General features: G+C 39.2%; 1 protein-coding gene across 1 annotated transcript in view; it reads right to left on the minus strand.

The window, feature by feature from the left end:
- The window catches only part of LOC149318034 (uncharacterized), a 99331-nt gene that overhangs the window by 11660 nt on the left and 62239 nt on the right, over window positions 1–25432 (minus strand). Inside the window, exon 18 of the mRNA XM_089508897.1 lies at window positions 24304–24435. Within this exon, the coding sequence (XP_089365023.1) occupies window positions 24304–24435 (132 nt within the window). The remainder of the gene's footprint in view (window positions 1–24303; window positions 24436–25432) is intronic.

The following is a 25432-nucleotide window of genomic DNA, read 5'->3' on the forward strand; positions in this document are numbered from 1 at the left end:
ATGGGAACAGCAACAAAAGTTTTTGTATTTTGCAGCTCGTTGGGTGAAAATTTGTTTAGTCAAAACTGTACATGCTTTTTATGCACCAAAAATGCATTTTCTCCCCTTAAATTTTTCTCCTGCAGTACATATCAAATGTTGTGCAGAATACACTGCTTCCTTCATAATAAGGCCTTTTTTGCTTGTTAAGTCACGTTCTGAGGCTCAAGCACCATTTGCACATAATTTTCCTGTAAAGAGTCCCAAACTGTGATTGGATTGAAAATTGTGCAGCAATTCTTTCATTTTTATGTAGTGGGTAGAAAAATGGTGAAATTATTCATTAATGTATGTAAGATCAAAATAACATTTACATTCATAGTTAAAATTGAAGAAATAGCACAGGGCACCAGATTCCAGCATCAGAAAATTTAGATGGTATATTACACCGGACAAATTAGCTAAAATATACGGAGTTAAAGATGAATGTTGGAAATGCTCAAAAGAAAAAGGAACGTTTTTTCACTGTTGGTGGTCTTACCCTATGATCCAAAAATATTGGCGTGAAATCCACAATTTAATTGGGAATATGTTAAAAATTAAAATGGAATTCAAACCTGAAATTTACTTATTAAATTTAACTGATAGCAAATTAGAGAAAAAATATGGTAGAATAATCTTTCATTTAATCACTGCAGCAAGGATAATATTGGCGCGAAAATGGAAAGATGACAACACCCCTGAGATACAGGAATGGATAGAAAAAATCTAAGACTTGGCCAAAATGGACAAATTAACAAGACTATTGAATGACGAAAACATGGAAGACTTTTTTAAGGAGTGGGAAAGTGTGATAAACTTTCTGCACCAAGAAGAAAAGAACTTTTATTTAGAAGGCTTCATAGTTTAAGATACTTTTAAAATAACTGCAACTTATATGATGGAGCTAGAAATGTAGATTAAAATTCAAATGACTTAAAATTTGAAAGGGCCATGAAGATGCATAGAATCTGGAGTCTTCTTAGAACTATTCAGTAAGATTGTAGCATACAGATATAAATAATAAGTAAATAACAATAGGATTACAAATGAAATGTTGAAGATTATTCCCGAGTGCAAGATAGGAAGGTCTGTGTTTTTATGTTAGATGAGTAGATAGAGGTAGGAATTGTTAGTTTGGTAGGTAGGTAGTTTTTGTAAGTTAGGAAGAATGTTTGGTGAGGTGAAGAAAATGTGTCAGTATGTGAAAGAGGGTAAGTGTAAGTGAAGAAAGTTTATGGAGTGTAGAGGACGCAAGATTGGAGGAAAGATTCAGAGGAGTGAAGGATAAGAGAGATAAGAGAAAGGTGGTATTTGAGAGGATTGTTAACGAAGAAAACTTTTTCAATTTTTTCCATCTGATGGTAAACAATTGATATGAGAGATTGTGTTTGTGACTTAAATGTTTTATGTTATGTATGTCTGTTTTTGTAAATTTAATAAAATTTAATAAAACAAACAAACAAACAAACAAACAAAAAGAAAATTTCCTTGCCAACTAATTGAAACCCACTTCCACCCTGTTTTTTTTTTTGGGGGGGGGGAGGATATGGAATGTCAAGCTGGGACACCGCATAGGTGAAGATCACTGTGTGGTTCACCTCATCTGGGAGCGAGGCAGATTCAACAGCTCCCTTTGAGGTCATATCCTTCAGGTTGGACATCTTCACCCTGAACATCCAAACTGGGGGGCTGTACAAACAGCCCTGAAGGGTTGCCATGGAGCTGTCCCTTCTTCAGCCAGATTGGGACCATGGCAACTGTATGCCACTGCCCTGATCTGGCCTTTCCAGGGTGCAAAAAGGAGCCACAAAAAGTGATTCCTTTTTGTGCCCTGGAAAGGGCACCATAGCCATGTTGCCACAGCACCAGAGGAGCATCATGATGCTGCTTGCTATGTGGATGCGATGCCCCAATTCCACCCCCAGGCTGGCCTTAATGGCTGATCTGAACAGGGCCTGGGACTCACAGGCCTGCAGACCTAGTCTGCCTCCAAAACTGAGTCTGTCCCATGCTAAAACCATCCAAAATGTTACGGCAGGAAGAAAGCAACATTAGTTAAGTGCTTCTCGTGCTATCTGATGTGGGAAACTCACTCCCACCCCCAATAGGCAGGCACCAGTAACATTTTTGTGCCAACTAACTCCAACTCCTTCTTTCTTTCCTGGAAATTCACTATGGATCAGTGAACCAGAACTAGTCCATGGGCCATTACTTTGATTAGCACAGATACATCTTATACGCACATACTAATCTGAAATCAAAATCCAGACATGGGTAGAAGAGTTCCACCTGGGGAATTTAAAACCGAAAGAATCAAACTATAGCACAAGCAGAATTCATGACTAGAACTGACTCATGTTCTAACAAATGGAACTTCCTGAATCATTCCAAGCATATCTATTAATTTCTAGGCCAGTAAAATTTTAGGCCACTATTATGTTGTGTTTTTGTGTTGGGAGAAGCTAAACTAATTCAGACAAACCTGATGCCCTGATGTGATCCTCTTACCTTTAAAAAAAGGACCATTATCTTGTCTCATTAGATCCCACTAGACTCTCTGGATTGGGATGGTCAAATGTCAGCAATGGGAGTGTCCCCCTGCCCTACCCACATGCTCCCCAAAATTGTAAAATAATAATAATTATTATTATTTGAAAAATAAATTCAAAATGTTTACCACCCCCTCTGTGGGCATGGGGACAATTTCACCATATTTTTAGTTTAAGACCCAAGAGAAACCTTTTTAAAAATCAAGAAGTCAACTAAGTCCAAAACAGCTCTCTCTGAAAAAACAACCCCATAGTTAAATCACCCCCACTTTCTTCATAAGCTATCTGAGAGTGAGGAAGGAAATGACTCTTTTTCCTCTAGAGTACCTGTGACTGGGACCATGTTTATGATCACTGGTTTCAATTATTTCTTTCTTTCCTGATAACTCTCCAGGGATTGGTGCCTGATGACTCATGGATCAGCGTCACTCCAGGGATCACTATTCTGAATAGCATTAAATGCCCTAGGGAACATGAATCAGTTTTAGGCAAAGATTTTTTAAAATCCAGATTTTTGGGGAGGAGTGCTGTGGGACATTTGGGAGACTGAAAAATAGCCTTGGACCTCATGTAGCCCTGTAGGCCACATGCCTTTGCTCTATGCCTAAAACCCAGCTGATCATATTGTAATGGCTGTCCTACATCTGTGGCCTCAACCAAGCTGCTTATACCAAATATATATCACTCTCTGTGAAATGCTCCAAATATGTGCCTACCAACATCTGAATATGTGCCTACCAACATCCTGAATATTTTATATTTTAACCTCTGCCATTCCCAGCATACTTGCTCCCTCTTCACAATGTAAAATCATGTTAGTAGGTAAGAAATTTTTTTGAAAAATAAATCCATTTGCCTGCCATGAAAAATGCTGAATCTAGCTGGTTTGAACAGTGGTCTAATTCTCTCTTAGGTTTGACTGGAGTAGACCCATTGTTGCTACAGTTGGCCTCCATCTCCATGGATTCCAGAATCCACAGCTTGAAAATATTTAAAAAAATATATTAATTCTAAAAAGCAAACTTTGGTTTTGCCATTTTATATAAGGGACACCATTTTGTTACACCACTATATTTAATAGAACCTGAGCATCCATAAGTGATTTTGGAATCAAACCTCAGCAGATACCAAGTGCCCAGTGTATTAGATTTATCTATGTGTTGACTCACCCTCAACAATCAATTGAATGGATCTACTCTTGATGGAATTGACCATCAGGATGCCAACTACTGTGTGTTTTTGAAGGGTCAAATATTTTCCTAAAAGTATTCATGAGTAACTGCAACATATCAGAAAAAGCCTTTCAGTGGATATACATAAAGTCAGCAGCCCAACAATCCATTGGAATCTATCAATTTCCCTCTGTTTGGAGAAATTTCTTTTGTTAACCCTCCTCCCCAAAAAAACAAAAAACAAAACCAGGCCTTGAATTTTGCACATTCTTTGTACATCTATTTGAAATCTTGGTTTTCTTGGCAAACAGAAGTAAATCACTCCTGCATCCTTTGTTAAAATATCTACCAAGCGGATAAAACACACCCTCAATATAATGACCTCATTTGGCTTGTCTTTTGATGAATGTCTCTTTCACTCACCCCACTTCCTTTATGGTCACAAGTTATTTGGCTTTTATGTAAATAGCTTGGAATTTATTCAGCATCAAACACCTGAGTCTGGATCTTTCTCCCACCCCTTTTTTGGCAAAGCCAGTGGAATTGTTTCCCAGTTCAAGCTGACACACTTTTGTTCCATGATTGCAAATGGTTGCGGTAATTCATGTAATCCAGTTTTTACCAGTAGACTTATCCTCCTAAATTATTATTTAAGTTCATTTGAGAGCAATGCATATGGATGATACAAGCCTGTGGCAACACTTTATTATTATTTAACACACAATTCATGTCTGTTACTACTTTCCCCAAATGGAGAAATAGCGAGGCCAGTTTACACAGGGAGCTGCCGCATTTGTGGGCCAAGCATCCATTAAAAAAAGATATTCTGCTTCCAACTGCCAGTTATCTAATAAAGACATTTTCTAATTTAACAGTTTCCTGTGTATCTGTGTTATGTTTTTTCTGGGAACTGCAGGAATGGCAGCCAGCAGCCTAAGTCATTTCCTGATTTCTTCCTTCTGGTCTGGATTAGAGTTGCCATGACCAACAGTTCCTAAATCCTTTCACAGCAGTAGCATGTCACGGGAATTTTCCTTACCAGCTTTTTTAATTGCTCTTCAAAAACCAAATAGGCAAAGAACATATCAAATGCCCCCATTACTTACAGTTTTGAACAGAGGCAATGAGTGGTAGGATGCAAACAAATCTTGCTTCAAGGACAAAGTTTTAACTTTACCAGCTATAGAATTTTTTTTCTATCAGACTGATCTACAGGTATACTTCATTTAGCAAAGCCTCTGACAAAGAAGATCATTTTTTATAAAATCTTTTTACTCCTGCTCCTTATCCTTTTCCTCCTTGTCCTCCTCCAGGTTCAAAACTGTTTTTTTAAGCAACCTTGGAAAGAGAGGTTGGTGAAGGAGGGCTGAAGAAACAGCAATTTTCAGTGTCGTGTTGCAGAAACACACCTACAGTAAATAATGCAATAAATCTTGACCTGGGAAAGAATGAGATTTTACTCTAAATGATTCTAGATTATCCTAGTGTAGCTATATGTGTAAACTTACAACAGGCAAGGTAAATAGCAGCTGCTGCCAGAAACCCTTACTGAGCAGGCATGAACAGCAAAACAAAAATAGGAACAGCAGATAAGCCTGCCTCACCAGTGACACCTAGCATGTTAAAAAAGACTTAGATTATGGGCACCATTTTGAGTAGAGACTGGTGAAAGAAAGAAAAAGACTCCCTGGATGTAAGATTTTATTTATTTATTCCATTTCATTTAAGAAGACTTCTTGCAGTCCTTGGAAGGTTCAAAATGTTTTTGTTCACCTATTCAAGGCTTATTAGGTTTGCTTGTTTCATTGTACATGTGCATATTGGTTAGTTTTGAATAAAAATTTGCTGAAATTGAAATACTCACTTTTGTTGTTCAGGAAACTTCCCCTATTCTTTCCATGTTATGTTTTCATTTATTCCCAAGTTTTCTGTTAATGAAATAATGTCCAAGAACACATCTATATTGTTAGCTGGGGTATTCCTGTACACTGCAACTTCTTTAGGTAGTCTCAGTTAGGCTAAATTCAGATATAATAACTGTGATAGACAGAACAACAGCTCAGTTGATCAGGTTGACAGTGGCTGTTAGGGACTGATCCGCAGAGCAAGTGTGTGGTTCTGATGTCAAGAAAACAATGGCCTGTTACAGACTGCCAAAATAAAGCTGCTTCAGGTCTCTTTGGAGGTATGCTGTTTAAATGATGCATGCATCCTAAGAATCCGGAAGCTGCACCAAAGCTGCACTCCAGTGCTTAGGAATGGAGCGTGGCTTTGGCGCGACCTCCGGACTCTTAGGACCCCTGCATCATTTAAATAGCATACCTCCAAAGAGACCCGAAGCAGCTTTATTTTGGCAGTCTGTAACAGGCCAATGAATCATTTGATATTTTAGTCTAAACTTTAAAGAAGCTATCCAGGATGCTGAACCCTATCCTCTAAATAGATTCAGCACCTTGGCTAGCACCTTTGAAATTTAATCTAAAACCCAAAGGGAAATCACTGCACCATTGACATTGAAGCCTTCCATTCTTTCAGGGGCTTGAACAGTTAATAGTCTGTCTGTGCCTTCATGCCTTTACATGTAAACATAAAATTGGCAGTATGGTGTTCGACCTGATGCAAAATCCCTCCATTAGGAAGGAATAACATAAATAACATGGGGCTATCATTAAAAAGCACAATCTCTTGCCAAGCTCCTTATGCCGCTTTTAACACCTAGTTCAACTTTTCCATGTCTCTATATCATTAAATCATGCCCTTTCCAACCATGTTCCATATTAATGGCTGGGGACAGGGAGTCAACAGGAAGCTTCATTTTCAGCAGCAGTACCATGTTCATGTAAAGTGTAGTTCTGACCTGTTGCCGGTGAAAACACCCAGTTTCTATGTGTCTTTCATCTGGATATGGTTCAGTTGTACCGTGAAGTTTACAGTTCAGTGCAGCAAATCTAGATGGTGGATTTCTTTTCTCTGTTTCTTATTTTAAACTACAGTCTATCAGGCATATGCCCTTGCATTGATTTATGGGCAAATAAAGCTATTCTTATTGCTAGGCTATCTGCTTCCTTTGGTCTCTGCCAAGACACTATTTCAATTCTTCACTCCAAAATTCAAGAACATGAAAGCCCAGTTGCTCTTGGCAGCTAAAAGCCTCTGCTTACCAGCCAGCTACACCTTTTATGGATAATTTCTTGTGCTGCTTTTTTCTCTCATACTACTATAAGTATATAGCAGTTGTTGCCAGGAAAGGTTTCCAACCATATCCAACCACATGGTGGTTGGACACAGTCCGGCTGAAGTTCTTTGGAAGAGGCTTTGTACATTTTACTTGGGATGTTTGAGAGTTGGGTTAAAAAAAACAACAGCATACAGAAAGCTCCTGCTATGGACATGGTACAAGAGCCCAGTTCTGACCTTTACTGTACCAGCCTCAGGCTGATATTTTCCAAGGGGCTTGAACCTTTTAAAGACTTACTGGATCTGTGCTCTATAAATCTGATCTTATATGAAGTCAGATGGTTGATCCATCTAGCTTGGCACTCTCTACTTGGCACTCTGCAGATGCTTTGTTAAACTTAAACCCCCATCCTCCCCTGCTAATTTGCTGACTGGGAATGATAGGAGCTCTAGTCCAACACATCTGGACAGTATGAGGCTGGAGAAAACCTACCAGAGAACACAGAAACAGTCACCGTGTGGATTTTTTTTGTTGTTGTTGCCAGTAAAGTTGCTTTTGCGCTTTCCACCACTTTTCTCATTATGGAGAAAATGCTACTGGGACCTCATGCTAAAAGACAATGGTGGAGGGAGAGAAGAAATTTTAATAGGCCACCATGACACTACCTTTCTGTGCTAACATTGAGTGCTCCTATGAGGCAAGAGGCTATACTGATACACCAGACATGCTTTTGCTCAGATCTCAGGACTTGTCTACATGATTAAAATACTCTCCATTCAAATCAAATAGACTGTGATCCAGCCATATGCAATTCAGAAGAATTTGGATGTTTTGTGGAGGTGGGGGAACTCCATAAATTCTGCAGAAAAAGGGCTTGCAGTTTTTACTGGAGTTATTTCCTGCAAGTATTTCCTGGGATGTACAATATCAAATGTCTGGCTGTCCATCTGCTTTGCATGGATGTGCATTTTCAGTGGGAGTGGCAGGATAGATGCACATGTGAATTTGTACAGGAAAGTGAAGAAAATTAAGTGTCAATGTGAATATACAAAAATCCACAGCAATTCACATAATACACTGATGTGTAGAGTAGCCCTCAGACTAAATGTGCAATACAGCTACTAGGGACCAGCAGTAGTGGGAGGGGGTGATACTAGCAGAGGATCTCTCAGAGACAACCGCAGAAGCACTTTAGCTAGCTCTTATTATTACTGTGTAGAGAAGGCACCAGTAAATAATTTCTGAATGTTTTCTGCCTTGAAAAAGCTATGATGTGACTATCCATAATAGGGCAAGTGACAGAACAGGAAGATGAAAGTCCCATGTAAGAAGGCAGTTCACTACCTACTGATGAATTAAAAAGGACAACTACAAGTAGTGCGGCATTAATGACAAAACTGGAATCAAGCCAAAAGGGTATTCAACTGCTGATATGGTCAGATGCAAAAGAAAATCTGGAGCTTCCCAACACATAAAATAGGAACATGAAAAGTGAGATGCATGAATCAGTGAAACTAGACACTGTAAACCAGACACTGTGAAATAAGCAAAGAATATAAACATTATAGTACTTGGGATGAGAAACCTAATGTGGGTAGGAATGGGACATTTTCAATTGGATAATTAGGTAGAGTTTTATTCAGGAACTGATAAAGTAGGGTGGTATTAATAGTGAGGAGAGACATAGTAAAAACAACCAGTGAGAACTAAATACCCAGAGGAACTTAATCTCCAGGAACAGATGACATATTGAAAGAGCTGTTTCAGGCTACAGAAACAGAATGCACTCAGAATTAACATCTGCAAACAAAAATAGAAAACAAAACAATTATCTACAGAATAGTAGACTACAGACATTGCAGCCACCAAGATAGGGGACATCATGGATTGCAGTAACCACTGGACCATCCCACTAGGCTATCACATTAATCTCCCATGCAACAAAGTGATTCTCAAAATTTTACAGCAAAGACTTTTATCATATATGGAGTGAGAAATGCCAGATGTCCAAGCTGAGTTCAGGAAAGAAAGGGACACTAGGGATTACACTACAAACATATGATGGATAAGGGAGGACATCAAAGAATTTAAAAAAGTCAGGGTCACCATGACCTGGGGGTCAACTCGAAGGCAGTTAACAACAACAACAACAAAGTCTTTCACAAGAACATCACAAAATATGTGCAGGAGTGTTGCATGCTGGTGAATTATGCCATATCCCTACAGACCAGTGCACAATAATTGTATTAACATTCCACTTACTTCAGTAGCAATTAACACAGAAGATGAATGCATAAGATAGTAAAAGCTAATGTAAATCAAGGATGGAGTCAGACCTGGCAGTTCAGGTGGGCCCTATATTTCTTGGTTCCTAAAAACTCTTTCCTCAGTATAGCAATATCAGGTGAAACACTGCCAGTTTTTCATCTACTCATAATTTTGACTTAAAACATAACAAATGTCCACATTTTTGTCCCAAGAATAGGAGACTAAAAGCAAATTCAGGTCTTTACTTTCTTAAAAATGAATGAAAGTTAAAGTTTTATTTACTTACTTACTTACTTAATTTATATGCCACCTTTTTTCCAGGTGTCTTCCATAACACATTAAAAATGTTTACAAGAAGTTCAAGTCAAATTTTAACACACCATATTATAACGCTGTAAAATTGATTTAAAAACATACAAAAGTTAAAAACAATAAAACACATATTGGCATTAAAAAAAAAACAACCCTTCCCTGCTTAAGCATTAAAAACCTGATTAAATAAGAATGTTTTTGCCTGCTGGCGAAAGGAAATTATTATTATTATTATTATTATTAACCTTTATTTATGAAGCGCTGTAAATTTACACAGCGCTGTACATGCAATCTTTTTAGTTAGACGGTTCCCTGCCCTCGGGCTTACAATCTAAAAAGACATGACACAGAAGGAGAAGGGAGTGGTGGCGGGAAAGGGTAAGAGGTCCAGCAGTTCCTCTCTACCTCCGAGGCCTGGACCAAGGCAGATGGACTGGAGGGAGGGCTTGGCTTCAAAATGGAAGGTTAATCTTCATCCAGGGAAAATACATACTATCAAGTAGGATAATACATATACAATACATAGCAATACAGGAAATGGTTCGATAAACAAAAGAACGTCAGATAGTAAGCGACAATTATGCAATGCCTGGGAAGGCTTCTCTGAACAGGATGGTTTTCAACTCCGTTTTGAAGCTAGTTAAAGAGATGATGGCTCTTGCTTGTGGGGGAAGAAGGTTCCAGGAGTGAGGGGCAGCAAGTGAAAAGGGGCGAATCCGGGATGGGGCAGAGGAAATCCTGGGCTGAGACAGGAACCCTTGACTACCAGAACGGAGGGCCCGAGTGAGAAGGTGAGGAGAAAGAAGGTCTGATAAGTAAGGAGGGGCCAGTCCATGGAGGGCTTTGAACGTCGACAGCAGGAGCTTATACTGAATGCGGAAAGGGAGAGGGAGCCAGTGAAGGGATGCCAACACAGGAGAGATGTGGTCAGAGTGGTGGGTGGAAGTGATAATGCATGCAGCTGAATGCTGGACAGAGATTAAAGGACGGAGGTGAGAAAGAGGAAGCCCAGCCAGGAGGACGTTACAGTAATCCAGTCGTGAGATCACTAGGGCATGGACCAGGATCTTGGCAGTAGAGGCGGAGAGATATGGTCGGATTTTGGCAATATTGTACAAAAAGAATCTACAAGCCTTTGCTGTGGTCTGGATCTGAGGGATACACGACAGAGAAGAGTCAAAGATAAAACCAAGACTGCGGGCTTGCTGGACTGGTTGAATAGAAATGTTGTCCACAGAGACAGAAAAGGAGTGTTGAAAGGTGGGTTTAGGAGGAAAGACAAGAAGCTCCGTCTTGGACATGTTGAGCTTCAAACGCCTATGGTGCATCCACTGCGAGACAGCTGTGAGGCAAGACGAGACTTGCTGTTCAAGCCTTGGAGAAAGGTCAGGGGCAGAAAGAAATAGCTGGGTGTCATCAGCATACAGATGGTAGGAAAAACCAAAAGAACGGATGAGTTTTCCTAAGGACAGTGTGTAGAGAGAAAACAGAAGGGGACCCAGAACAGAGCCCTGGGGAACTCCAACAGATAAGGGAACAGGAGAAGAAGTCTGACCCCCTGCAACTACTGCAAAAGATTGGCCAGACAAGTAAGATCTAAACCAGTCGAGAACAGAGTCTGAGAACCCAAGGTCAGAGAGTATGTCAATTAGGAGACAGTGATCAACAGTGTTGAAGGCTGCAGACAAATTGAGAAGGATGAGAACAGAGTAAAGGCCATTAGCCTTGGCCTGTAAAAGGTCATTCGTGATCTTAGTGAGAGCTGTCTCTGTGGAATGCCTTGGGCAGAAACCAGACTGAAAGGGATCAAGGATGGAGTTGGTTTCAAGAAACTTAAGACAGCGTAAATAAACAACCCGTTCCAAAACCTTAGAAAGAAAGGGGAGAAGAGAAATCGGACGATAGCTAGACAAAGAGGAGGGGTCAAGGGAAGGTTTTTTCAGAATTGGGGAAATGAGAGCATGTTTGAAGTCGGACGGGAAGGAGCCTGTAGAGAGAGAGAGATTGAAGATATGGAGAAGCGAGGGCAGAAAGGAGGGAGCTATAGAGATTAGAAGAGGAGTAGGAATTGGATCAAGAGGACAGGTTGCAGGTTTGGAAGAGTTCAGAAGTGTAGAGAGTTCATCCAAAGAGGCAGGAGGAAAGACAGAAAATTTGTTAGGCGAAGGCGATAGAAGATTAAGAGCAGAAGAAGAATCAGGAGGGACTATCTCAGAGCGAATAGTGGTAATCTTAGAGATGAAATAGTTAGCAAAGTCATTAGGAGAGAATGATGAAGAAACAGGAGGAGAGGGAGGTTTAAGCAACGAGTTGAAGATGGAGAACAAACGCTGCGGGCGCCTCTCATTGGCGGAGATCAATGATTTGTAATAATTCTGTTTTGCCATAGAGAGGGTGCGTGGGCAGCCTACCCTCCCACTGAAGGAGCAGCCGTTGAGAAGGTTCTCTCTCATCTCCTTATCAGGTGACATTTTTATTTAAACAATAGATCTCCATACATAAAGAGGTTTACAGCATTTGGCAAATTGACTAGGGAAGGAATAGCTGATCTCTTCATTTTTTTTTTTTTTAGTAGCATACCAGAAATCCTCAGTTTTTGGGGCATCAAAAACATGTTTTAATACATACCTGACCTTTTATGTACTTGTCAGACTTTGTAATCAAGCTAGTGCCCCCTAGCTGCATATTCTGTTATGGCAAATGTGTCCTCAGGAGTAGTTTATCTTTGTTTCCTTTCTAAAGCAAATTTCTTGAAGAATGAAAAGGTGAGCAAATTCTGACTACACCTTGACTTGTATTTGGTCTGAACAAGCTGTGGCAAGGATAATTTGGAATCTGATAGAATGATTACCAAGATACATTGTCCAGTAGTGCTCACAGTGTGTGTTGGAAATGAGCAGAGGGAAATCCTTTGACCTCTGGATGATTAGCAGACATATGTACATTTCTATGTACTGTAGAAAGATAGAAGTGACTTCATCTGAGCAAATTAACCTGGTCATTTAATTATATATTGATGTACATGTGGTGCATACAGTGGGCCCTTGGTATATGCTGGGGTTTGGTTCCAGGAACACCCCATGGATACAAAAACATCTGTAGCTGCTCAAGTCCATTATATATTATATTAGGACTATATATTATATATTATATTAGGTAATGACTTAGGATCATTTTAGGTATGGAAGAGTGATGAAAGGTTTATGGAAGGTGTAGTAAGTGGATAAAGATTTGAGTATGTGAAGAAGGTAGGAGTAAGTAGAGGGCAAGAAGGTAAGAAGATGAAAGTGGAAGATGAGGAAGAAATGAGTAGATGAAGGGTAGGATGGCAGAAAAGGAAAGGAGGGATTAAAAAAGAGAAAAAGGAGATTGAAGACTGAGGAGTTAAGAAAGAAACAGCTAGGATGGTGAGAGGATAGAGAGAATCAGAAGGGTAATATAGGAAGGGAGAAAGTGAATGTAAGTATGTAAGGTATGGAACTGTAGGATAAATAGCCTATGCTAGGTTCTTTTGAGGATCAGATATATCTTTTGTTTTAAAATGTGCGTGTGTTTTAATGTGGTGCATGTAAATTCAAAATAAAGTATCAATTTTTTATATAATAGAATAGAATAGAATAGAATAGAATAGAATAGAATAAAGGACTATCTGTAGTTCTCACTAGAGAAACAGTTTGCTGACATGAGTAGTGCAAATATTTTCTCTTTATGGCATTTGATTGAGCTCTCTGTATCCACAGATTTTTTATCCATGGATTCAATGCCTCAACTACTGAAAAAAACAAGGTTTGATTTTTGGAATAATTCATTCGTGTGTGTGTGTGTGTGTGTGTGTGTGTGTGTGTGTGTGTGTACACACACACACACACGAATGAATTATTCCAAAAATCAAACCTTGTTTTGATATATATATATATATATATATATATACATACCCTGGATGGTTGAATCCATGGATAAAAAATCTGTGGATATGGAGGGCAAATATTTGCATTGCTCATGTCAGCTCACTGTTTTTCTAGTAAGAACTTGAGAACTACAGACAGTTCTAAACACTACTTAACACTTGAGGAGTCAAAATCCCTACCAGCATAGTTGTGCTGGACTGAAACTTTGTACAAGCCAGAATCTCCATTGAAAAAATGGCAAAATTAGTTGTGTGATAAGGGACTGCATTATTTCCTCAAGTGATTTCCAAACTTTGCATGAGCTCCGAATGTTGTACATGTTCCAAAAATGAAATAAATGCTTGAATAAAGCTCTAGTTGGAGTCATGCCTCAAGTACTGCAAAGCTATGTAAGTACCATATTATCAAGTGATGTATGTGCAAACCGCACATGTTTTATATCCCAAAAGTTCATGGTTCAATCCCCAGTTACTGCGGGTAGTTGTGGAAAAGACTCTTGTTTGAAAGGTGGTTGAAATGCTGTCAGTTCAGATAATATTGTCCAAGATGGACAATGGTATATAGACTTGGTGATAGACTTGGTATATAGCAGAAGCTTCCTTGCTAGAGTCTGCCTTCTTTTTGCCTTCTTTTGCATGCCTTTAGCCCAGGGATGAAACCCCATCTATTCCTGTGGGCTCAGTGCTAAAAGAATGCAGAAGGTTAAAATAATTCCATCTAGCTTTCTAGTTTGTGTGCAGAAAATAATACCGTCTGCCAAAATCTATACTAGAAAGGAAGGGATCATTTTTACTCTTATTCTTACAGGAAGAGATGAACAGCAAGGAGCAAGCTGCAAATATTAAGACAGTTAATGATCTTCCTCCTTTTTAAACCACACAAGTCACTGTTTCTTATCAGTCATCACATATGCTCTGCTCTACAAACATTTTCTTAAAGCATTAAAAAGTCATATGGCATCTGGCTCTGCAAACATTAAAAAAGTTATTGTTAAGGGAGGCTTGCAAAAACTGGAAGCTTGTTCTTCAGGTTACTCTAAATGTCTTGAGACAGGATAACAATTTGTTTTAATTTGTATGCTCCTATGAATACTGTGTGACTTAAGAAGCTGACTTTACAGATCACTTTTGATTTATGGTAAATTGAAGCATATTCTTTCTGAAACCAGCATCCATGCTTAGTTTTAATGTCCTAAGCCTCTTAGGAACTTTTTGAGGGCTAGTGACCTTGACATTCTCAATAAAAAACTCACAAGGAACTCAACATATAACATTGGTCTGAGAACTTGGAGAAGAATTTAGAAACATCTTTCTTTCTTTCTTTTTTAAAATAGCTCATTTTTACACCCTTCTGTGTTAGTCACTTTGATATTTGTTATAAAGTCTGCTTCAACTTGTGGCGACCTCATGCATGAGAGACCTGCAAGAACTCTGCTCATCAACAGCATTGCTCAGGTCGTGTAAAATCATGGCTGTGGCTTCCTTGATTGACTCAATCCATCTTAATATGGTCTTCCTCGTTTCCCACTGCCTTTGAATATGATAAGTATTGTTGTCTTTTCCACTGAGTCATATTGTCTCACGATTTGTCCAAAATACAATAATCTCAGGTTAGTTATTTTTTGCTTCTAATGCTATTTCATGCTTTGTTTTCCTGTATGGCAGCGGGTTGGATCTGATGGCCCTTGAGGTCTCTTCCAACTTCCATTCTGTGATTCTATTATTCTAGTTATCTTTTTGGTAATCCATGGTTGCTGTGTGCCCTCATTTCTGACTTACGGTGACCCTAATGTGAACTTATGGGGATTTCTTGGCAAAACATTTGAGGACTTTGCCTAGTTATCTTCACAGCTGTCCTCCCACATCCCAGTCTTCTGTTGTTGTTTTTTACTGCAAATCTGATTGACTGAGCCAAGGTATGGAAAATATCTATTTCAATGTCTTCATAATCTGTAACTCATCTGTGGTCAATATTTTTGTTTTCTCAATATTTAACTGTAAACCTGTGTTTACACTTTCTTTCTTGAGTATCTTCAGTAATCATTCCAAGTCTCTGCTATTTTCTGCTAGTAGAATGGTGTTAGTTGGATATCTTAAATTGTTAATGTTCTTTCCCCTTCTTCTCGGTCAAATCTTGCTTTCCATATGATATGTTAGGCACATACATTAAATGAGATGGTAACATGCAGCACTGTCTGACCCTCTTGCCAATGGGAAATCATTCTGTTTCTCCATATTATGTCCTGAATAAGGAAACTATGGCCCAGAACAGATGGGCCTTTGCGGCATCCTTGTCACGTGCGAGGGCTGCCTGGTGGGTGGAGTGCCCACACGCCCGGCAATCCTTGCACGTCATGAACACGCTGCAGCTGCAGCACGCCCACCAGACTGGGCACAGAACGGTGACATCGCAGCTGTGCCGCTTCCAGCTCTGGTGCTTTCTGGCATCACAGTGGCACTGCAAAAAGGAGCCGCTTCCAGGCACTCCTTTTTTGCTCTGTAGCAGCACCACAGAATTTGGTTGCTGCAGCACTCCTGCAGAGCAAAGAGAGGCACTGGGGAGGCGCCTCTTTTTGGCACTCTGTACCGCGCCAAAGTTTCCCTATCCCCAGTTTGTACTGCCTTTCTGTTGTGTTAGGACTATGTGCTCCTAGGAAGAAAGAGGCTATGTTGATGGTAGCATTGCTACTGGTAGGGCCTCCAAAGTATGACATGCTTTTTGCTGAAGAGCCAGGCCCAGTAAGCCAAAATACATCAACCGGGTGAGGGGATGTTACTGGACAGCAGCCATAGTGGGTGGTGGCAATAGCAGTAACATCTCTTACAAACATCAGCAGTAGCACTTTAGATAGCCCTTGTTAGTACCGCACAAAAGGAGGCACTGTTAAACCACTTATGAATGTCTTTTACTGTGAAAACTTGATGAGGCAAAAGGAGTAAATTAATTATAAAGTTGGGAATATAGATTATTATGCTAATTCACGATGATATGCACTATCACCCTATTTAGACAAGATTTTCCTCCTAAGATTTTCTCACATGCTTCATCCCTTTTACTCTTACCAGCTGTCAGGAATCTTGTAGAACACCAATCATTTATAAATAAGAAACAAACACTACAGTTCCTCCAAGGCTTTATGTTTGTGCATGATACAACCTCATCATGAGTGTAAGCCAATGTATGCCTTCTGCTCAGTGATGTCAAAGAACTTTCACACTTTGCCTATGGTTAGGATTTCTCTCATTCCATCCTGTACTCATTTATATATGATAAAATGCTTCTTAAGGCCATGAAACCAAGGGTCTAAATGGTGAAGCAAAGGGAAATGATGCCAAAGAACTTGCAAAATTGCAGGAGGCATAACTGCTTGTGTTCACACGGAAGGATGGATGGATGAAAGAGCAGAAGGGGGCAGCACTTCCAGGAGAAACTACACCATTGCATTTCATCAGGGGATGGTTTCTATTTTTATGAGAGTTAAAGCACATTACTTACATTGACCCATGGATAAGTTGACTTATCCAGATTTTTTGGGTCAATTTTTTGACTAAAACTTCTAGTCTTATACATGAGTATATACAGTATGTGTGAGAGCTTTTCAATGGTGGTGGCACCTTGTCTGTGAACTGCCCTACTGAGAAAGACTTATCTGTTGCCTTTGTTACAGTCTTTTCATAGAAACATACGGGGCCAAGAAGTAATTTATTGCAACTCCTTGCCAAAACAGGCATCCACTGGAACCCACATGCACATCTTCAGCACCAGTTGGATATATTTTTATCTCTCAAGTATGTGAAGCCTTACTTTTAGTATGTTTAGAATTTAGCACTTTTCTGATTTCATTTTGGTGCAATACATTCTAAGACAATGCTGATGAAAATGGTAGTCCATGGACCAGAGCCAGTCAGTGAGCCACTGGCTGCTGCTCCCTGATGAGTTTCAGAGAACAAAGTGGGGGGGGGGGGGGGGGCAGATGTACTCAATGCATACCAATATGGTGCTGGTCTGTAGCACATAGGGAAAATACCTTCCCAGTCTCCCATAACTTAAGAAGCATTGGTTTTGAGTTTTTGACTCTCTCCTGCTGGTTTTGTCCTAGCTTCTTTATATGCTTCTTCTAGTCACTGTTTCATTGTTTTTGTTTTATTCAGCTGCAGTTATTGGTTGGTCTAACAGTGGCATAGAATAAGTAAATAATTTTGCAGAATCTAATAGATTTTGAATGTGTGATCTTCTATCATTCACTTTTTGGCATGGAAATAGAAATGTACCATTCTCAAGATGCTTCCAATTCAGAGCATAATAATGATCCTGAAGATAGTTTCTGTATTCACAAGACACTTGAATACTTTGAGAAAGCAAAAGTCAGATAAGATGGGTGCATATAGCCATTGATTAGCTGCCCTTCAGAAGATGTGGGCTATTGTTTATTGAGGAGCTTCAAACATTATATAAACCAGGGATGGCTTTATCTACAGATGAACAGCTCCTTGTGTTCAGAGATTAGTGCTGATTCCATAAGTAAATCCCAACAAACCAGATGAATGTGGCATAAAATGCAGCAGTGCTAAGATACTAGGTATTATAAAGGTAAATTTCAAAGACTTCTATAGACTTCAGATATGCATCTGAGCAAAGGGGCTCAAGCCTATGAAAGCTTAGGCTACCAATTTGTTTCTTTTGGTTAGTAGCAAAGGTGCTACAAGATCCATTTGCATATAGTTACTATAAAGGGAAGCATAGATGAACAAATAAATAAATACCTGGGAGGCAGCCTGAAACATCATAGGAACCTCAGCTTGACTATAGTGTGGTGACAACACTAGTTGAACCATGTTTCCACACTGACATTTAGGAGCATTCAGGCATTTTTCATCACCCAGATGTTTGCGAACAGATTTCTATGTATGGCTATGAAAGATAAACACGGGGGGGGGGGGGGGGGAAGCTAACAGGAAGAAAATCAACTCATTTGAAATGTGGTGACAGAGAAGAGTTCCATAGATATCATGGAATGCTAAAAAGACAATGAATGGGTCTTAGTGCAATTCAAGCCCGAACTCTCTCTAGAAACCAAGATGACTAGACTGAGGCTGTCTGTCGTATTATGGACATATCATGAGATGACATGATTAACTGGAAAATACAATACTGCTTAATAAAATAGAAGTTAATAGGTAAAAAGGGAGACAAAACTACAGCTGGATTCATTCAATCAAGGAAGCCATGGCCCTAATATTGCAAGACCTGAGTAGGGTAGTTGATGACCAAGCATCTTGAAGGCTTCTCATGCATAGTGTTATGATATGCTAAAGTAATGTTGATGGGAAATACAGTGGATCCTCAATATCCACTGGAGTTTGTTTTCAGAACCCCCTGGATACCAAATTCTGTAGATGCTCAAGTCCCATTACATATAATGGTGCAGTAAAATGGCATCCCTTATATAAAATGGCAAAATCAAGGTTTGTTTTCTGGAATTTTATATGTGTGTGTGTGAATATTTTCAAACTATTGTTAGTTGAATCTGTGGATGCAGAGGGCAGACTGTAACAAAAACTGCTGACTAAAGCTCTAATGGACATGATTGCTGTTGTTTTTGTTTCTTATTATTTTATTTATCCCGCTTTTCCCCTAGAAGGCAGCTGAAGGAAGTTTACAATAATTAAAACATTGGGGGGGGGGGACAGATAGGACAGAAGGGGTGTCTTGAAACAGCACCTTCTGAAGATGGATTGGGGCCATGGCAAACACATGCTGTGGCCCCAGTCTGTGTTGAACCTGGCTGGAAAAAAAAGCAGATAAGATCTGCTCCTTTTTCGGCAGTTTTGCCAGCCCCACTGCAGCCCCATGGCAGCTTCATGATGCTCCGGCTCTGTGTGGCGTACAAACACTGCACTGCCAGAGTGTCATGAAGCTGCCCACATCTAGGCAGCCACATGGCTTCAAGCCGGCTTCCCAGCATTGTTGGGCCATGCAGCATCTAAATGCCACCTGCCGACGATGTCCAGAAGCAGGCTTTTTTTGGGCCGTCTGTTATGGCCCATATACAGATTTTTTTCTAAAAAAAAAAACATGAAACAGGTAAAAGTATACCCAAAGGTAATGTTTAAAAAGTAACTTAATTTTCTGCAGAATTAAGAACAACTAGTCTTGGCTAATTAGGAAAGGAATTCCAGAATCTATGTACAGCCTCTGAGAAGTCCCTATCCCAAGTCCCATGTGCCTGTGTGGGTAATACAGAAAGAAAGGCCTCCCCTGAAGATCTTAATGCCTGGACAGGCTCATATGGGAGAATACAGTCCTTCAGATAGCCTGGACACAAGTCATATGTCACCATTCAACAGAATGTCATATGCTACAGAAATCCACTCACTCTTATTCCTATAGTATGACAGTAGATAAGAAAACCAGCAGATGGTGCACCATAGGTGGGAAATTTGCTTGCAACTACCACTACAGCATCAAAGAGAACAATTTGTATGTTTTCAGTTGCCAATAAGATATATTGGAGTCTTTTACATCAGAAATGTCCACAGATTGTTTTGCTTCAGCTCCCTAAGGAGGCTTTAAAATATTAACAGACCAAAACACATTGGGTTTTTCAATAATAAACATCACTGCATATATTCTGAGATGCATCTCTTTCATATCTGGATTCAATTGTATGCTATTCTTTTTTTTTCTTTTCTTTTCTTTACTTTTTTTCATTTTCTGGCTCAAAGAATGGTCCATTAGAAGAGATTGTTTTTTTAATTGTGGTAAAAATGGTCCCATATTAACAAATAATTTTAGTTTTTCTTGGAAATAAATTGCATATGTTTTCTTTTAGAGTTTGGGTTTGTTTCCTAATTTTGAGGGTTCAGAAGTGGGTTGATTTTTTTTTGTGACTTTTTTCTCTTTTGCACAGAATGGAGAAGTGACATCTCCGCAAAACAAACATTCCACTTCATGTGAGCATGTGCTTCTGGTTCTTGGTGCTTAGGTATTGTGGAAATGGGGTATTTTTACACCTGCAATATATTTGAACTTTCATGAAGTCAGAAAATACCCAAGATGTCACTCAGTTAAAATTTTGCCATATTTTTGTTGTTGGTTGCCCTTTAAGTAATTTCTGACTTTGGCAACCCTAAGGCAACCCTATCACTGGGTTTTCTTGGCAGTTTTCTTCAGAGGGGGGTTTGCCATTGCCATCCTCTGAGGCTGTGAGTGTGTGACTTAACCAGGGTCATCCAGTTGGGTTCCATAGCCAAGCCAGGATTCGAATACTAGTCTCCAGAGTCTTAGTCCAGCCCTCAAACTATGACACCACACTGGCTTTTTCCATTTCTTATAAGACACTACTAATTTTTTTATCAGTCTTGCAACTATCCTTCAAATATCTACAGATATTTTTTCTCTTCAGCTGTATTAGAACATTTTGCTGTAGTTTAAGTAAGATACATCATCAACTATCATATTCAGTAACTGAAATAAGCATGAACGTCTCTCAGCAAGGGAAACCATGTCAAGTTCATTGCTTAAATCAAAAAGATGCACTCATCTTTGCTTTTCATGCAGCCATCTGTATTAAACACCCTTTTACAGGGGATACAATAAATTAGCATATTTTTCTTCAAAAATGTACACTATTCAAAGACTGTGATAAACGCACTGATTGATTGATCATAGTAATTCATCTATTAATGCTTTTAACTTTAATAAAACTGCAAATGCATAATTGGGATGAATATCATCCCTCAGCAGAATGTGCTTTGCAATAAATTCCTCACATCTATAAATTGGTTGTTCAATAGAAATTTATTTCTTACCTTGCCCCATAGACTTAAAATGATTAAGGGAGCATGGGATATAAATATATGCAAAGATATATACTAAAGATGGAGCTTGGAAACTTGGAGTCTGTATCTCTCTGAGTTCATAACATTTTGATTTGTATATTTCTATAAATCCCAGATTTGTAGATTGCAATCAGTTCTGGTTGCATCAATAATTTCTTTAGCATATCTGCAGCAATTCTTGTGCAAAGTGCATATAGTCTTTGCCCCTTACAGTTATGTATGAAACCAGACATGTAGCTGCACATAGTGTTTGTGATGTTTGGGTTGTTTTTTGTTGCTGTTCATTTGTTTAATTAATTTATAACACACCTTTCTCCCACTGAGCAAGGGGGAAATGCCCGATGTGTGTTTCCCACTGCACTACAGCATAATTGGAAATGTACATTATTGGTCATCATTATGTTTAATTTCTATATTTCGATATTTTACAGCACTTATAAATAGATACAGATAGGCAACTTAGTTAACTATACTTAGTAAACTCAACTAAGTAGCATATCCTTGCCTGTTCCCCACAATCCTGCATTACTGGGCAGCAGTTTCTGTGAATTATGGATATCTATTGTCTTCTCAGTCAGAACACAGCAGACCGTTGTTTTCACCTCCTCCTACCAGTGATCTCCAGTGTGACAATCACAAACAGGATACCTGTTGCAATTTCTCCTTGCAATGAAGATCACTTCCAGAAGGGAGTGGAAATGTCAGACTGCTGTATCCCAATTGAAAGGAGACCAAAACTCTGTTGTTCACATCAGCTTGTGCTGAGGCAGGATCAGGGGACTTTTACAATCCCTATTCCCTACACTATTGCCATGACTGTGAATATGTAGGGATTATCAAAATGAATCAGATAAAGATTCATGATTGGGATCATAAACTCCAGCAATTATTTATATTGCAATAACAAAGAACAACAACAACAACAACAACAAAGGAAATATACACTTTCATCCTTATTTTGCAGTACAAATTACGGTGACATAGAATCATAGAATCATAGAGGTGGAAGAGACCACAAGGGCCATCCAGTCCAACGCCCTGCCATGCAGGAAATCCAAATCAAAGCATCCCCGACAGAATGCCATCCAAGGAAGGAGACTCCACTACACACCGAGGGAGTTTGTTCCACTGTCGAATAGCCCTTACTGTCAGGAACTTCCTCCTAATGTTGAGGTGGAATCTCTTTTCCTGGAGCTTGCATCCATTGCTCCGGGTCCTGTTCTCTGGAGCAGCAGAAAACAAGCTTGCTCCCTCCTCAATATGACATCCTTTCAAATATTTAAACAGGGCTATCATATCACCTCTTAACCTTCTTTTCTCCAGGCTAAACATCCCCAGCTCCCTGAGTCATTCCTCATAGGGCATGGTTTGCAGACATTTCACCATTTTAGTCGCCCTCCTTTAGACACGCTCCAGTTTCTCAATGTCCTTTTTGAATTGTGGTGCCCAGAACTGGACACAGTATTCTAGGTGGGGCCTGACCAAAGCAGAATACAGTGGCACTATTACTTCTCTTGATCTAGACACTATACTTTTATTGATGCAGCCTAAAATCGCATTGGCCTTGTTAGCTGCCGCATCGCACTGTTGACTCATGTTCAACTTGTGGTCTACTTGGTCTCCCAGATCCCTTTCACATGTAGTCTCATTCAGCCAGGTGCCCCCCATCCTATATCTGTGCATTTTATTTTTCTGCCCTAAGTGCAGTACCTTACATTTCTCTGTGTTGAATTTCATTTTGTTAGCTTTGGCATTGGATGCATCACATCTAGATCAGTACAGTATCTCAGTGTATACAATGCTTGCTTAGTCTGCTCATGCAATTCCCACTCCAGAAAGGGGATTATACTACAAAAGCTTTTCCTACATATAGATTTTCCTTTGCTGAATGCTAGTGCTCTGGGTGATCCTAAATAACATCTGATTTCTACATTCACTTCTGACAAGCTTTAGTCTTCATGGAATTATTCTACATATCTGAGCTCACTTGGTAAATATTTTTGATATATAACTTTCTGCATGGTGATCATGTTGAGGCATATACCTGAAGGAAGAGCAAGGTACTTGAGTTGGTTACTAAAAGCCATAGGAACAGGCTGTTTCTACAAACATAGGCTGCATCTACAATACAGAATTAATGCAGTTTGACATTGCTTTAACTGCCATAGCTCAAGGCTGTGGAATTCTAGGAGTTGTAGTTTTGTGAGCTATTTAGCCCTTTCTGTCAGAGAACACTGGTGGTGCAGCAAACTACAGTTTCCAGAAGAGCATTTAGTATTCAACTTGCTCTCATGGGTAGCAGGCAATCTATAGAAACATATGCAAAATATGTGAACAGATGACAAAAACAATCCCAGATGCTAAATATCTGCCTAAACAATAACATTAGAGGTTTTCTTTTTTTTACCATCTCAGAAAAGCGCTTAATAAGTTTCATGGACTGACAAAACACAAGGAAGAGTAAAGGAAGAGAGCAGCTAAATCTTATGCATCTGGTATATCATACCAGAAGAAATAGAAATCTAAGATCAAATTGTAGTAATAGATTTTGAGTAAGTAAAGCTTTCAATATCGAATTAGTGAAAAAAGATATGAGTTAGTTTATTATACAGAATAGTTTATTATTCAGTACAAACTTCTCACCATAATTGTATAAGCATAAGATGGATCTGGGGTGGACAAAGGAATAGGAAAATATGTACGTACATATAATAACAAACATAAGATAGAAAAGGAATTTTGCTTTTTCATTTAGCTTTCTTCTTTGTATAGAAGTGTTCATGTATTAAAAAAAGAAAGTTTAAAAAAGAAATAAAGAAAAGTGCATAGAAGTTCCACTTTTATTCATTTAAAGTATTTGGATGCTACTCTTCAGATGGAAAGAGTCCAAATGAAAATTAATAAAAACAAGATAGACTCTGCCCTTAAGTTGTTTTTAAAAACAACAACATTAAGAAAACAAAGTCTGAAGTTCTAAATCCTGAAGTTCAGTCTTAACCAATGAACCAATCAAATGCTTATCAGAAAGGGTGATTAAGAGCGGACGTCACTTACAAAGATCACAGTGGATTCCATAGTAACCTGGCAGGCAGCTACACTTTCCAGTGACATGGTGGCACTCTTCATTCTTTCCAGAGCACTGACATAGTTGGTTACAGTTCTCCCCATATGTGCCTGGCAGACAAGCTGAGGGAAGAGGAAATGTAAACCAATGAATTACATTTGTCTTGATAAACATTGCACTCAAACAAAGAGCTGAGTAGAATTTATTCAATAAGATCAGTGCCTGCAGAAGAATGCTGCCCTTTGGGACTTTGGGTTTATTATGTTTCTTGGGGATTACTTTGTGGTTTGATTTTGTTTTGTTCACTCAATTTGTACCCAACTGTCAAGGGCCAGTTGCAATTTTCTTGTCACTTAGAGAAAGTCATAGGTTGATGTCAAGGAAAATCAACTAAAATAATAAACTCAGGAGAGTTCCCCATGTATGCAGGGTGACTCGCTCCTCCACAGATGTCTGAAAGCTTCAAGTCAGCTTCAAATGTTTATGCAGTTTCTTTCTTGATTTTCTTTTTGCCATCGGGTCTTACATTTATGCTTGTGATTTATGTTATGTGTTGTTTTCCTCACCACAAATGAAAGTGTGTTTTTAAGTGTTTATTTTCAAAAGCAAAGATGAACACACACCGAAAAAGCATCCAGGTTACTTAATGGCTAATTCGCACCGGCATATACACTGTGTGACTTTTCATCACTTGATTACAACATATGATAACATGCCTCTGAATGTGTTAATTGGCTACAAATGGAAACCACTGCATTGAAAATGATTTGAACGTTTTGTTAGGCTACATCTGCATTGCAGAAATAATCCAGTTTACACTGCTGCAGCAACCATGGTTCAGTGCTATGGAATCCTGGGAACTGTAGTTTGTTGTGGCACCAGAGCTGTCTGACAGAAAGGGCTAAATGTCTCACAAAACTACAGTTCCCCAGATTTCATAGCACTGAGACCTGCCAGTTAAAATAGATTATTTCTGCAGTGTGGATGCAGACAACTGACTCTTCAGTAGACTTCAACAAAGCTCTAAGTGTGTGGCCAGAATAAATGCTTTAACACTTGCATTTGCAATGGTATTGTGAAATTAAATGTGGAATAAACAATGGGGTCTTTCAACAGAAC

Source organism: Sceloporus occidentalis, unplaced genomic scaffold (genome assembly GCF_023333645.1).
Source record: "Sceloporus occidentalis isolate IW3139 unplaced genomic scaffold, rSceOcc1.0.p SCAF_2, whole genome shotgun sequence".
NCBI classification, from domain to species: Eukaryota; Metazoa; Chordata; class Lepidosauria; order Squamata; family Phrynosomatidae; genus Sceloporus; species Sceloporus occidentalis.